A 15,000-nucleotide genomic window follows, 5' to 3' on the forward strand; every position below is an offset into this window, starting at 1 on the left:
CCGACCGCCTGGAAGCCACGCCCCCTTTTTCTCCATCGTGTATTATGAAGTGTCATGATTAGCTCTTTGGACTCCATGCGATGTAAATCTCTTTCTGAGAGAACTGTCATGTTTGTTTGTTTGTTTGTTTGTTTGTTTGTTTGTTTGTTTATAGTAATCCCACACTACATGTGCTGCAGATAGAGTGGATACAGATTAGACTGAAGAATGTTGTAGTGTTCCTTTAAGACTTCCTTTAGGTTTTCCCGTTAAGTTTTTAAGATCTGCAGAAACATGGCTGTAGAAGCGCTGCAACTTCTGTCGCCGATTTACTTTCCGACGCGCTCTACATCTCTGCTCTCGCCCGGGCTTCTTAAGCCGGTCCTTACAGTAAGCCCAGGGAGTGGCGATTTAGCGCAGTGCTTCTCTCTAGCTCGGAGCCGAGGTCGGTAAGCCTCGAGCTCCGCGTCGCATCTCAGCCGTCGGCCATGTCGTAAAGTTTAGGAAATGTATTTCCACATGTTTGTTTGTTTGTTTGTTTGTTTGTTCTTTTTTTTTTTTTTTTCTTCTCCTCCTTCTATATCTTTTTCTGTTCTGACCCTCTGCCTTGCTTTGAAGGCGTACCTCGTCCAAGAGGAGCGTGATAGGCTGAGATTAGAGTTTATTGAACTTGAGGAGAGGGTAATGTTCCTCCCTTTTTTTTTTTCCTCTCCTACCGCTCTTTTTCACTCACATGCGATCCAGAGTTTGCACCTCGCTTCCTGTAACATCCCTCAATATCAGGCAAACTCTCCTGTGTGTGTGTGTGTGTGTGTGTGTGTGTGTGTGTGTGTGTGTGTGTGTGTGTGTGTGTGTGCGCACGCGCGCACAGCTGCTTCTTAGTACCACTAGTGTTGCTTCACAAACTAATCTCACCTTCACCTGTGTGCGAACGCCCCTGGGTTACCATGGCAACAGCAGAATGCGCTTACCCATGAGTCTTTGCAGTCATCGTGGGCATGGTAGTTTCTGTTGTCAGTCCTATGAGCCAGATCGTTTTGGAAACCATTTCCAGAATCCGGATTCAAATATTCCGTGTACTTTCCAGGGGACTAAGATAGCGCGTGGTACTTTTTATCAGTTTATAGTTACGTTTTAATTCTGTGGCAGTTAGTTCCTGTAAATATATATATATATATATATATATATATATATATATATATATATATATATATATATATATATATATATATATATATGTGTGTATGTATGTATGTATGTATGTATGTATATATGTATAATATTTAATAAGTAGGTTTCGATTATGTCAAGCATCTGCTATAGAGGGCCCCGTGAATGAGCTGTTGCTATAGAAACTCTTCTATAAATCTACGGCTCGATGCTTGGCTTTGAAATTTGAATCGGTGTCCCACTCTTTAAATTTCTATGCAAAGCTTGAAATTCAATTCTAAAAACGAGGAATACAACGGGCGTTAAAAAGTCTACACACCCCTGTTAAAATGGCGAGTTGCCCCAGTGATGAGAACAACTTCGTTGTGTGTGTGTGGTAGAAAAAAGCACCAGAAGAACATCATCCCCACGGTGACGCATGGTGGTGGCGGCGTCGCGCTTTAGAGCTGCTTTTCTTCAGCCAGAGCTGGAGGGAATCGTGAGTAGTTCCAGATACCGGTCGATTTCAGTGTAAAGCGTTGGGGTGTCCGCTAATAAGCTGAAGATGAAAAGGAATCTCACCTTTCAGCAGGACAGCGGTGTAATAAAATCAGAAGGTGCTTCAACGAGGTGTTAGTTTAGGAGTGCGCATACTTATGTAACTGCGCTATTGTAGTTTTTCGCTCTATTTGTATTACTTGGCAATTTCGCTTCGAAGTTGAGGAAAGAGCCGACACGATTTATCTTGGTGTCCTTCTCTTACTTCACGAAAACCCGACAGTATAACAGGGGTGTGTAGACTTTTTATATCCGTTCTGAGATCCACGAAGTTTTGAGTTCATGTCTCGTACGACCGGCTACGTTTGAGGTCGGTGGAAAATTTGTAGCTGTTTAAGTTTGTGTTAAAATGAAAAAAAATACGAGTGTGTGAGAGTGTGTGAGAGTGTGTGAGAGTGTGTGAGAGTGTGTGAGAGGGTGTGAGAGGGTGTGAGAGGGTGTGAGAGGGTGTGAGAGGGTGTGTCCTCCTCCTCCTGTTTCCACCGCGTCCCGAGCGCATCGCATCCTCGTTAATCTCCATGAAACACCACTGACGTCGTCTTCCCATTTATTCAGACATTTCGTGCTTGCTCTTGTTTTAACTTTGGTTTTGTGTTTTAAAAGATTAACCCTAAAATCGCTGATTCTTAAATGATCATGTGTTCTAACTGCATACCTGAATTTAAACATGTAGACTGAATGATGCACAGTGTGTACACTTTATTATTATTATTATTATTATTATTATTATTATTGTTTACACTGGATACAGCCTGGAATTCTGATTATTAATGACTTTTTTTTTTTTATTGCGCTCTCTCTCTCTCTCTCTCTCTCTCTCTCCCTCTCTCTCTCTCTCTGTATCTCTTTCTCTCTCACTCTCTGGCTCTCTCTTGATCTGTCTCTCTCTGTCTGTCTGTCTGTCTGTCTCTCTCTCTCTCTCTCTCTGTATATCTTCCTCTTTGTCTCTCTCTCTCTGTCTCTCTCACTCTGTTTCTCTCTCTCTCTCACTCTGTTTCTCTCTCTCTCTCACTCTGTCTCTCTCACTCTGTCTCTCTCTCTCTCACTCTGTCTCTCTCTTGCTCTCTGTCTCTCTCTGTCTGTTTCTCTCTCTCTCACTCTCTCTCTCTCTCTCTCTCTCACTCTGTCTCTCTCTCTCTCTCTCACTCTGTCTCTCTCTCTCTCTCTCACTCTGTCTCTCTCTTGCTCTCTGTCTCTCTCTTGCTCTCTGTCTCTCTCTGTCTGTTTCTCTCTCTCTCTCACTCTCTCTCTCTCTCTCTCTCTGTCTCTCTCTGTCTGTTTCTCTCTCTCTCTCACTCTGTCTCTCTCTCTCTCACTCTGTCTCTCTCTCTCTCACTCTGTCTCTCTCTCTCTCTCACTCTGTCTCTCTCTCTCTCTCACTCTGTCTCTCTCTCTCTCTCACTCTGTCTCTCTCTCTCTCTCACTCTGTCTCTCTCTCTCTCTCACTCTCTCTCACTCTGTCTCTCTCTGTCTGTTTCTCTCTCTCTCTCACTCTGTCTCTCTCTCTCTCTCTCACTCTCTCTCTCTCACTCTGTCTCTCTCTCTCTCTCTCACTCTCTCTCTCTCACTCTGTCTCTCTCTTGCTCTCTGTCTCTCTCTTGCTCTCTGTCTCTCTCTGTCTGTCTGTCTCTCTTGCTCGCTGTCTCTCTCTCTGTCTCTCTCTCTATCAGGTGGCGGCTCTACAGGAGGAGAAGAGCAGCCTACTCGCCGAGAATCAGGTCCTGATGGAGCGTCTCAACCAGTCTGACTCCATCGAGGATGTGAACAGCCCGGCCGGGAGGCGGCACCTCCAGCTACAGACACAGCTGGAGCAGCTGCAGGAGGAGACGTTTAGGTGAGAGACAGAGATAGAAGATATATGGGCAGTCGGCTATCTCTGCTGCGTGTCTGACGCTCCACACGGCCGTATTACGCAGACCCCACCCTGGATTACATCTGGCCTACACACTGATGTACGTGCAGATGTGGGGATTAACGAGATCTGTGTTGTACGGTTTCTTCCAAGCTCCAGCGACTTTGGCTAACACTAATGCTAGCTAATACGGCTTCTCGCGACAGGATGAGATCTCCGGAGTCGGAGATCTCTCATCTGAACTGGGAGTATCAGGCTCTGCCCTTCTCGCTGGCTCCCGAGGGCCTCGGCCCCATTCAGGCCCTGCCCCAGTGGAGGTAACTAGAGCTAGCGTGGGCACAGAGAGGGCACACGGGGCATAGACACCCACCCTCTCACTGGGGCGCTTCACGGGCTCGGGGGATGTTGATGGAGCTGACGGTTGTCTGTTTTTCGCACTCGGGTCACTGGTCCACGTTTGCTCAGATTTCGCACGTTTTATTTTGTTTTGTTTTTAAGCACAGCGGTGTTGGAGAAATGTTTCCTTTGGACCCCGTCTCATGATTGTGTGTGTTTCTGTGTGTATATGCGCCAGGCTCGAGGCGGCTAAAGACGACTACCGTATCCGCTGTGAGGAGCTGGAGAAGGAGCTCCTGGAGGTCAAAGTTCAGAACGAGGAGCTGACATCTCTGGCTGACGAAGCTCAGTCACTTAAAGACGAAATGGACGTCCTGAGGTGAGACACCAGCCTGGATTCCGAGGTCATGACCTTGGACTGAGGACATGGGTCACTGTCTCTCAGCTGTCTGTCTTTTTCTCTCTGTCCCTTTGCCTCAGTCTGTCTGTTTTCTCCTCCATCTACATCTCTCTCTCTCTCCCCTTCTGTCTGTCTGTCTCTCTCTGTCTTTCTCTCTGTCTATTCCTTTCTTCTTCTTGTTTTCCTTTCTTTTGGTCTGTGTCTTACTTCATCTGTCTGTCTTTCTGTCCCTTTGCCCCATTCCATCTGCCTTTGTGTTTTCTGTTGTCTGTCTCTTCCTCTGTTTGTCTGCCTGCCTACTTGTCTGTCTCTTTTCTAGGTCTATCTGTCTGTCTGTTTGACTCTTTTCTAGCTCTATCGGTCTGTCTGTCAGCCTGTCTGTCTCTTTCCTAGGTCTATCTGTCTGTCTGTCTCTTTCCTGGGTCTGTCTGTCTGTCTGTCTCTTTCCTGGGTCTGTCTGTCTCTTTCCTGGGTCTGTCTGTCTCTTTCCTGGGTCTGTCTGTCTCTTTCCTAGGTCTATCTGTCTGTCTGTCTCTTTCCTGGGTCTGTCTGTCTGTCTGTCTCTTTCCTGGGTCTGTCTGTCTCTTTCCTGGGTCTGTCTGTCTCTTTCCTGGGTCTGTCTGTCAGTCTGTCTCTTTCCTGGGTCTGTCTGTCTCTTTCCTGGGTCTGTCTGTCTCTTTCCTGGGTCTGTCTGTCTCTTTCCTGGGTCTGTCTGTCTGTCTGTCTCTTTCCTGGGTCTGTCTGTCTGTCTGTCTCTTTCCTGGGTCTGTCTGTCTCTTTCCTGGGTCTGTCTGTCTCTCCTGGGTCTGTCTGTCTCTTTCCTGGGTCTATCTGTCTGTCTGTCTCTTTCCTGGGTCTGTCTGTCTGTCTGTCTCTTTCCTGGGTCTGTCTGTCTGTCTGTCTCTTTCCTGGGTCTGTCTGTCTGTCTCTTTTCTAGGTCGTTCTGTCTGTCTCTTTTCTAGGTCTATCTGTCTGCCTGCCTGCCTGTCTGTCTCTTTCCTGGGTCTATCTGTCTGTCTCTTTCCTAGGTCTGTCTGTCTGTCTGTCTCTTTTCTAGTTCTATTTGTCTGTCTGTTTGTCTCTTTTCTAGTTCTATTTGTCTGTCTGTTTGTCTCTTTTCTAGGTCTATCTATCTGTCTGTCTGTCTGTCTGTCTGTCTCTTTTCTAGGTCTATCTGTCTGTCTGCCTGCCTGCCTGCCTGTCTGCCTCTTTTCTAGGTCTATCTGTCTCTGTCTGTCTCTTTTCTAGGTCTATCTGTCTGCCTGCCTACTTGTCTGTCTGTTTCCTAGGTCTATCTGTCTGTCTGTCTCTCTTTCCTAGGTCGGTCCATCTGCCTGTTTCTTCCTCTGCCTGTCTCATTGTGTCTGTTTCTTTGCCTGTCTGTCTGTCTGTCTGTCTGTCTGTCCCTTCCTTCTGTTTGTTTCCTTCATCTTGATCTGTATTTTTTGTCATCTGGCTTCTTTTCCATCCCTTTGCCTCACTGTCTTCGGTGTATTTCCCCCTTCTGTCTGTCCCTGTGCTCGCTCGCGCTCTCTCTCTCTCTCTCTCTCTCTCTCTCTCTGTGTGTGTGTGTGTGTGTGTGTGTGTGTGTGTGTGTGTGTGTGTGTGTGTGTGGATCTATCTTCTCCTGTCTCTCTCATGATGTCTGCACTGTGTGTCTCTCGTCCCGCAGACACTCGTCTGATAAGGTGGCGAAGTTGGAGGCGCAGGTGGAGTCGTATAAGAAGAAGCTGGAGGATCTGGGGGATCTGCGCAGGCAGGTGAAGCTGCTGGAGGAGAAGAACACCAGCTATATGCAGAACACCGTGACCCTGGAGGAGGAGCTACGCAAAGCTAACACGGCCCGCGCCCAGCTGGAGACCTACAAGAGACAGGTACACACACACACACACACACACACACACACACACACACACACACACACACAGTGCTGGGAGGAGGATGTAGGCCAGCAAACCACATTCATCAAATTATCCTTCAGTACAGTTTGTCCTTGATCACACTCGGCACGCTCCGTATCTCTCGGGTCCTGTAGGTGGTCGAGCTCCAGAACCGGCTGTCCGAGGAATCCAAGAAGGCCGACAAGATGGAGTTTGAGAGCAAGCGACTGAAGGAGAAGGTGGATTCACTTCAGAAGGAGAAAGACGTAAGGCGTTCTCTCAGAACGTTTAATGATTAATTATCAGTCCGAGTGAACGTTAAGAGCTGTCTCCGAGTAATAATAATAATAATAATAATAATAATAATAACGCCCGAGTGTGTTCTGCAGAATAAACATTGCCCTGAGAGTGTTCACTGGACACTACGATGGTCTGAGGATTGCGCTAGCTATCTCGGAAACATGATGAATACCTTTGCTGTGACGTAGCGAGTCAGGACGCACCTGCAGAGATGAGCTGATTACACCGATTACATCTGAACATGCCGCTGGCCCCAGGAATGAGCGTCACACGCCGCCTTTTCTTTCTTCGTTTCACTCGTTCCGTACTGCCGAGCCTTTTCCTGTGCTATTATCTCACTCCCACACACTCGCACACTCGCATACACACACATTTCCTGTTGTCTTTCGCTTTTGTTTCATGTTTTCTGGGTCATCCTTTATTCACAGTTAAGCGAGTTCGTCTCTGGACAATTTTCGGAAATATTTTCGGGGGCGGGGGGGAGGAAATATTAGAGAACAAAATGTCAATAGAGAATAGAAGAGAGAGAACATGCGAGAACGGAATGCTAGAGAGCAACATCAGGGTCGTTAGAGAACAGAAACGAGAGAACATTAGAGAAGAGGAAAAAAGAAAACGGAGAACAAAATGCCATTAGAGAACAGGGGGGAAAAAAGAAAACGCTAACGGACAGAAAAACCAGTATTCATGCTGCCTGGCCTGCATTTGCATACTGGTACGTGATTGGCTCTTGTGTGTTGTGATGCAACAACTCGTGCCGTTCATTAATATACTTATAGTAATATTAATTGTATTGTAATAGTACTAAGGTAGGGTTTAATGTAAATGTGAGGTGTGTGTGTGTGTGTGTGTGCGCGCGCAGCGGATGAGGACGGAGCGTGACTCTCTGAAGGAGACGATCGAGGAGCTGCGGTGTGTTCAGGCCCAGGAGGGTCAGCTCACCTCAGGTCAGAAACAGCTCACTCGAAATTACGCTGGATTACAGGTGGAGTTAAATGGTGTGGGAGGAGTGTGTGTGTGTGTGTGTGTGTGTGTTTGATGTGTGTGTTTGATGTGTGTGTCAGTAGGTCTGGTTCCACTGGGCAGCAGCGAGGCCTCGGATTCTCTAGCGGCGGAAATCGTGACCCCAGAGATCCGGTACGTTCCACTTTACTGATACTCCTGACGCGCATGCGCACACACACACACACACACACACATTACGATTAAGAAAGGTGTTTATACCGTGTGTGTGTGTGTGTGTGTAGGGAGCGATTGATCCGTCTGCAGCATGAGAACAAGATGCTGAAGCTGAATCAGGAGGGATCAGACAACGAGCAGATCGCGCTCCTCAAGAGTCTGCTGGAGGACGCAAACGCCAGGAAGAACGAGCTGGAGACGGAGAACAGGTCTCTCTCACTCTCTCACTTACTCTCACTCTGTCAATCTCACTCTCACTCACACTCTCTCGCTCTCTCTCTCTCTCAGGTTGGTGAATCAGAGGCTCTTGGCAGGTCAGAGTCAGGTGGAGGAGCTGCAGAAGAGTTTACAGGAGCAGGGTTCGAAAGCAGACGACGTGAGTAACGTTTGTGTGATGTTTCACGAAATCGCCAGGCGTCCCGTTGCCCTGCGAGTCCGTCCCCTTTCAGCCGCTCTATGGTGCGACGGACTTTACGTCTTGTTCGCCTTCGCTCCGTCAGACCTTTACCCGACTCGACCCAAGTGAAGATTAACGTACGGGGCATTTGTCCCCCCCCCCCCTTCAGGGTTAATATACTGTACATATCCTGTTCACTACAGTGTGTCACCTAACGTGCATTATAATAGCACAATTTAAGAACCAGCCACAGAATAGGAAACGCCCAGAAGTGTCTGGAAATGACGTACGGGGTGGGGGGGTGCTTGAAAGTTTGTGTACCCTTTAGAATTTTCTACATTCTACATGATCGGATTTTCAGACGGGTCCTAAACGTCGATAAAAGAGAACCCAGTTCGACAAATGAGACGGAAATGTTATACCCGGTCATTTATTTATCGAGGAAAGTGATCCGATATCTTACATATGCGAGTGGGGTACAAAAGTATGTGAACCTTCTGTGCTCAGTACGCGGTGTGAACCCCCTTAACTGCAGCTAAACGTTTCCGGTTATTTATTTCAGCTTCAACTCTGGGATGTTGGTCCGTTTCGTCACATTCCTCACATTCAGGCCCTTCCACAGCGTTACGTTGTGATTTATGGTGGAAATCTGATGCTGTTTTCGGTCGTATTTGTGTAGCGAATTCACAAACTTTCAAGCACCACTGTGTACATGTTTGCGTTTTTGTTATATTCCGCCTTTCAAATGCGTAAACGTCTGCAAACGCTGACATCGGAAAGTTCTCAGTCCGGCTAATGATGCCGTTTGAGCTCATCATGCTTCGCTGTTCATTCTGTCTAGAGGTTAAAGGTCATCTGCCACCGCGCCCCCCCCCCGCCCTCTCCATGTGCGTCTCTCTTTGTACTTTAATTTGATTCTCTCGCTCTTGACTTCATCCAATCCCCCCCCCCCTTTCTCTCTCTCTCTCTCTCTCATTGCGGACAGGCCTGTCTCACCTCCAGCCCTCTTTTCTCTCTCTCGCACTCACCCCTTCCTCAGGCGATTGTAAGTACAGCATGAAGCCGCTCTGCAGCTCTCTTTCTCCGTCTCTTGCTTCACGGTGCAGCTCGCATGCTGATGCTAAGACGTACCTGTAGAGCCGCTGCATGATGAGCGTTTACTGCTTCAAGCTCCAATCAGGAAGCGTTCGAGGCACATTGACATTTACATATCCATCTTTCGGAAATGTTACGATTCAACAAACCACTGTTACTACTATTATTATTATTATTATTATTATTATAGGAGCATATAACTCATAAACTCGTTAGCTAGCCCAGATGCTCCAGCGTGTGTTTTGGTTGTTCTGGAAACCTAATTGGCTAAAATATGGTTGCTAAATTAATTTCTGTAACCATGTTATTATCCTATTCCAAAAAGTTTCTGAACTAGCACATCATTTTTTTTTTTTAAAGAGAGAGAGAGAGAGAGATGAGCAACGGGAATCCATTCCATAGATCGATGCATGGTCACTTGACTGGGTGCCTGTTCATTAGCTAACTAACGCTAATGAGGTCTGTAATGCTAATGAGTAAAGACATGGTTTATGCGAGAGCTTGTTGCCAGTGTCTACGCGGCCGATCCGGAGAAATCGAAAACCCCATTCGATCTGGAAAAGAAACTAAATGAGAACGCGGTATCAGCTTTTTTTTTTTTGTTCCAGTTGGGAGTGGTTTACGGTCGGTCGCTCTCGGGGCATCGTTACAGCTGACGATCTGGATCGACTTGCCGAAAACTGCAGTGAAATGTGCGCAGTGGGTTCACGTTAATCAGGATTTCTGAGTCTTTTTTTTTTTTTTTTTTTTATTTATTTATTTTTTTTTTAAGATTGTTGCAGCCCAAAACGCTCAATTTTCCTGTTGCTTTTTTCTAAATTTGCGATGCTAACTTGCGGAGTTTTTTGTGTTTTTAAAAAAAACAACAACATTTTTTGTACTCGAAATTGCGATCAGACGAAATTGTTTTGCACGCCTGTTCGCGGCGATGTGCGTTGGTAAACGAGACATTTTAGCTGTACTCGTGTTCGACGCACGTGAATCGAAGACGGCGTCACGTGACGCGTCTCGGAACGACTCTGCGGTAATTTTGAAAAATCGCACGCTCCTTCGAGGATCGCGGCGTTTACTCGATTTTGCATCCATTTCTGCGATCGCGAAATCCTGGATGTACTGAGTAATGAGTGTGCTGTGTGCTGCCCCCTGTTGGCCAGTGCGTTCAACAGCATGTGATAATATTGTATTCGGTATATATTGTAAGGCCATCATTATTATCCTCTGTAACTGGGTGTGGTAATGTGTTTCAGCTCCACTAGAGGGCGCTCCGTAGCTTTAAAAAAAAAATCATCTGTGTGTGTGTGTATATCTAAATGTGCGCTTCTGTCCCTTGCAGTCGGTTCTGCTGAAGCGGAAGTGCGAGGAACATTTGTGAGTAATATACTTGGCACACTTTTCTGTCAGTCACCTAACACCATTTTGGAAAGCATTTCCATCCATCCTCTGTTTTAGTTTTCATCCTCTGTTTTTGCTCTGGATGGTTTAGAGACAAATTGAGGGACGCATCCACCGAGCTGCAGAAGAAGAGCGCCATCATCGAAGACCTGGAGCCCAAATATAACGCGAGTGGTGAGTTCTGCCGGAGTCTTACACAAACGGACGACCTTCATCAACTGTAAACGTACAGAACTACAGAGAGTCACAGAATTCTCCTAAAATGTCGATTCCTCCAGATGTTTTACAGCTTGTCTGCTTTTAGCTCAGAGGATCGAGGAACTGGAGGAGGCTCTGAAGAAGAAAGACGACGAGATGAAGCAGATGGAAGAGAGATATAAGAAATATCTGGAGAAAGCAAAGAGTGTAAGACACACCCCCTGGAGGGTATACTGTGTGAGGTTTTTGTAAGGTGTGTGTGTGGGTGTAATGTGTCGATTGTGTGCGCGTGTTCAGGTCATTCGGACTTTGGACCCCAAACAGAACCAGGGTTCGGCTCCTGAGGTTCAGGCGCTGAAGAACCAGCTACAAGAGAAGGAGAGGATGCTGCACTCACTGGAGGTACACACACACACACACACACACAGTTTCTCTTAACAGCTGCAGTGTTTACAGTGATGTGTGTTGTGTGTATTTACAGAAAGAGTACGACAAGGCGAAGTCTCAGCGAGACCACGAGGAGAAACTGATCGTATCTGCCTGGTACAACATGGTGAGTGTGTGGATATTAATTGTGTGTTATACCACCACACCGCAGCGATGTCGCATTCTCAAATCTGATTGGTCAGAAGGTGGGATAAGAGGAAAAAACACTTCAGGATGTGCTGTTCTGGGAAAATAATCAGCTTCAGGCTGGTGAAAGTAACTCCTCACTCATCACACCATCCAGCTGTGGATCGTTTTTCTATAACGGCACTTTTTCAAAAAAATTTATTCCTTACGTACGTCATTGGTAACCAAAAAACGTGCTTTATTAGTCAACTACTCATTAAATCTTAGTATAGAGTATTATTCAGGCATCCTGTCTAAACTCTTAATGTTACTGGGTGGTAGATAATGTTGAAAGTGCAGGAGAATTTTGTCCTCTAGATGGCAGCATTGTGCTGCCGACAAGCTTGTCACGTTCCCGGAATACACATTTAAATCTTCAGGAGTGTGTTTGTGTATGTATTAAAGCAGAGAATCCATAATCCACCACCTTTTTCTTTATGGGTGAAGGTTCCTCTCTTTGCTATATTTGAAGAACAAACAACAAATACTTTAATGGGCTCTACAGCACTATTTCATCACAGAAGCTCCTCAAGGATTTAGCTTAGGGGTGCAAAGACATTTGTTTCAGTGCGTTGGTTTGAGTATTTATGACATGGCTGCACCATTTTAAAGCAGCAGGCATGGGGCGTTGTGCTCTCTGTCTGTCTGTCTGTGTGTCTCTCTCTCTCTCTCTCTCTCTCTGTCTGTCTGTCTGTTTCTCTCTCTTTCTCTCTCCCTGTCTGTCTGTCTGTCTCTCTCTATCTCTCTGTCTGTCTCTCTCTCTCTCTCTCTCTCTCTCTCTCTCTCTCTCTCTCTCTCTCTCTCTCCCATCCACAGTCTGCCCAGGATTTTCACCCGTCTTCGTAGAAAATTAATCAGAGGCTTTGATGTTACAGTGGAGGCGTGGCCTCCGTACCCGTCAGGCTTAACGAAAGAGGTGTGGCCTCTGTACCTGTCAGGCTTAACGAAAGAGGTGTGGCCTCTGTACATGTCAAGCTTAACGATGGAGGCGTGGCCTCCATACCTGTTTGTCTTAACAAAGGAGGCGTGGCCTCTGTACCTGTCCGGCTTAACCAAGGAGGAAGCTGGAATCATGAATTGTTTTCTAATGTCTGTGTCTCTCTCTCTCTCTCTCTCTCTCTCTCTCTCTCTCTCTCAGGGCATGGCTCTCCAGAAGAAAGCAGCGGAGGACCGTTTAGCCAGCACTGGATCGGGTCAGTCGTTCCTGGCGCGTCAGAGGCAGGCCACCAGCACGCGGCGCTCGTATCCAGGCCACGTGCAGCCCGCCACAGCCAGGTAGACTCCCCGACATCACCATGGCAACACTGTGGTCAAACAGGACGCCTGTCTCTTTTCCCCGCGGCTGTTCCTCACTCTTCCTCCTTCTCCCTTTCTTCTTCTCCCAGCTGAACGTCATCACAGGGTCTCTGAACCGAATCTTGTTTACAGTCCCACTAAAGTTTCCCTTTTCTTAAATATAAAACCCCGAGGGATTTTAAGTAGAGATGCCGGCGTGTTTTCGGGGTTAAGATGATGATGATGACAATGTAAAGGAGTGAAAGCTTGCTCTCGGAGCAACCTTGACCTTTACGATGCGATATTATTAGAAAGCGGTCGCGTCCCGATGCAGTGTTTATTAAGTGCAGGAAGTGAAGTAATCCGATTCCGAACTGTCGACTGTTATATAAACGTTATTTTTCACGACGAAGTCTCGAGCTTTTAAGACGCAGTATGCAGTACTCCTGCAAATAAGGAAGAGAGGAAGAAAAAAAAAAAAAAGCTTCAAGTGATGCGTCTCTGCTTAAAACCCCGTCAGTAAGGCCTTAGTTCGGAATGCTGATCTGGGACCAGCTCCTTTTCATCCGGATACTGCTGCAGTAATTTGTTCGAATCCAAAACGAGCTGATCCTAGATCAGCGCTCTGACTCGTGTCCAAAATGACCACAGAGGGAACACGAGCATTTAAACGCTCTGCCTCATTTTGTACGTAGCCGGATGTTCATGCTTTCCTTTCATCCTGCAGTGTTTTTTTTTTTTTTTTTTTTTTTTTTTGTTTGGTTTTTTCTTCAGAAATTATTCTAGAGGTTATATCTATGCATTGAACTTTAAAAAAAAAAAAAAAAAAAAAAACAGCGTTTTTGACAGGAAGTTACTTTTTGAGAAAGTTGTAATAGGAGTGAAGTTTTTTTTTTTCTTCCGTGATTGTTAAAGTGATTTAGTAAAGGAACGTTTTCACGTAGACAGGGCTTTAAATTTCCTCCGTGCCGTAGCAACGATCTCGTCGTCTGTCTGTAGCTTTAACCCTTTCTTTTCCACCACCACCGCCGCCGCCGTGCGACATTTTATTGGAGAAACGACTCCACCCGTTCGGGAACTATTACATCAGGGGTTCTCTTTTGGTTTGTTTTTTTTTTTCTTTTGTTTTATTCGTTTATTTTGCAAACGAATATCGCCAATCAAGCCACTCTTTAAATTACGAACGTACGGTACGTGCAACAAAATAAAATTAAAAAAAAAAAGGGAAATTTGCTCGTCCGTCTACCGCCGCTAGTTCCTCCACAACGTCGTGCGCGTCCGTCTCACAAGAACAAGACGTCAAGAACGCAGAGCGTTGCCAGATAAACACTTATCGTACCTCGGGTGGTCAAAATTTCGCAGTGTCCGTTCGGAGAAAAGTCGTTTGTTTAGACGGTCCTAATAAAAAATAATTCGTATAACGAGGTTGTATTTCTCCTTCAGCAGATCAAATCCTTCAGCGTAGCCGAAGAGAGAGTTATTTATTGCTGAGAAATGTGAAATACGAGGTGTTTTTATTGGTTTGAATTGTTTATTCAGCTCACTAGCGCAAACCATTGCTTCATTGTTGCGATTTTTAATTTTAAACCCAATCCTATGTTAACTCCAGTTGTTGTCATGGCGACAAAATAACGCTAGCAGTCTTCGAGTCGAAGACTCGACACGTTGTTGTGGAAGAACTGTTTTATGTTATTTTGTTTGTGTGTTTTTTTCTTTTCGGTGTCACTCATCAGCCCTTCGTGACCTCCGCTCCATGTTCGCCACGCCTTAATTTGTCGCCTTAGCTTAAGGGTCTCAAACACACTTCTCTGATTCAGTCGATTTCTTATTTCTTATTATTCAGTATAGAAATTTCCTCTTTGTTTATTTTATTGTTTTTTTTATTTCTCTGCACGTTTTCTTACCCGATCGGTGCGCGTTATTTCACTCGTTTTCACACCGCACGCCGTTAAAGCAGGTGCAGGGTGTGTTTTCATTCCTAGTCCAGTTATCAGTCTCTACAGGGTCTGATTACAGACAGTTCTCTTGCGCAAAAAAAAAAAATCTTTCTTTTCTTCTTCTTCCTTTTTTTTTTTTTTTTTTTTTTTTTAAAAATCACATGCAATTTAGACATATTTCAAAAACTCCTGACTTTTCCAGTAAGTGCAATAAACATTCTCACCCACAAACTAACGTAACACGTAGAACGCTGACGTCACGGGGTTCTTGTGAAGGTTTGTGGCGGGGGAAAACGATGATGTAAAACGACGCCGGTTTTCAAATCTTGAAAATTCTGAATTTTTTTATTCATTTAAAAAATTTTCGGGGGGGGGGGGTGTATCGTGTATTTACATTTTACTCTTTAATCCAAAGCAACTTCCAGTTGAGCTTTAAGGGTCTTAATTAAATAATGAGGCCC

The 15,000-nt window shown here is 45.7% G+C and overlaps 1 protein-coding gene across 3 annotated transcripts in view; it reads left to right on the forward strand.

Annotated features, from left to right (window-relative positions):
- The window catches only part of hook3 (hook microtubule-tethering protein 3), a 32,817-nt gene that overhangs the window by 13,074 nt on the left and 4,743 nt on the right, over nt 1–15,000 (forward strand). The window contains exons 9-22 of one of the 3 annotated variants that reach the window (XM_053618074.1): nt 3,357–3,520; nt 4,113–4,253; nt 5,947–6,148; nt 6,310–6,420; nt 7,317–7,401; nt 7,519–7,591; nt 7,702–7,842; nt 7,922–8,009; nt 10,459–10,493; nt 10,609–10,691; nt 10,822–10,922; nt 11,013–11,117; nt 11,197–11,268; nt 12,466–12,602. In XM_053618074.1, coding sequence (XP_053474049.1) covers nt 3,357–3,520; nt 4,113–4,253; nt 5,947–6,148; nt 6,310–6,420; nt 7,317–7,401; nt 7,519–7,591; nt 7,702–7,842; nt 7,922–8,009; nt 10,459–10,493; nt 10,609–10,691; nt 10,822–10,922; nt 11,013–11,117; nt 11,197–11,268; nt 12,466–12,602 — 1,538 coding nt within the window. Of the gene's footprint in view, nt 1–3,356; nt 3,521–4,112; nt 4,254–5,946; nt 6,149–6,309; nt 6,421–7,316; nt 7,402–7,518; nt 7,592–7,701; nt 7,843–7,921; nt 8,010–10,458; nt 10,494–10,608; nt 10,692–10,821; nt 10,923–11,012; nt 11,118–11,196; nt 11,269–12,465; nt 13,350–15,000 lie in introns of those variants that run through there. The other 2 variants (XM_053618075.1, XM_053618076.1) reach the window with 2 other exon arrangements.

Source organism: Ictalurus furcatus, chromosome 28 (assembly GCF_023375685.1).
Source record: "Ictalurus furcatus strain D&B chromosome 28, Billie_1.0, whole genome shotgun sequence".
In the NCBI taxonomy this organism is placed as follows: Eukaryota; Metazoa; Chordata; class Actinopteri; order Siluriformes; family Ictaluridae; genus Ictalurus; species Ictalurus furcatus.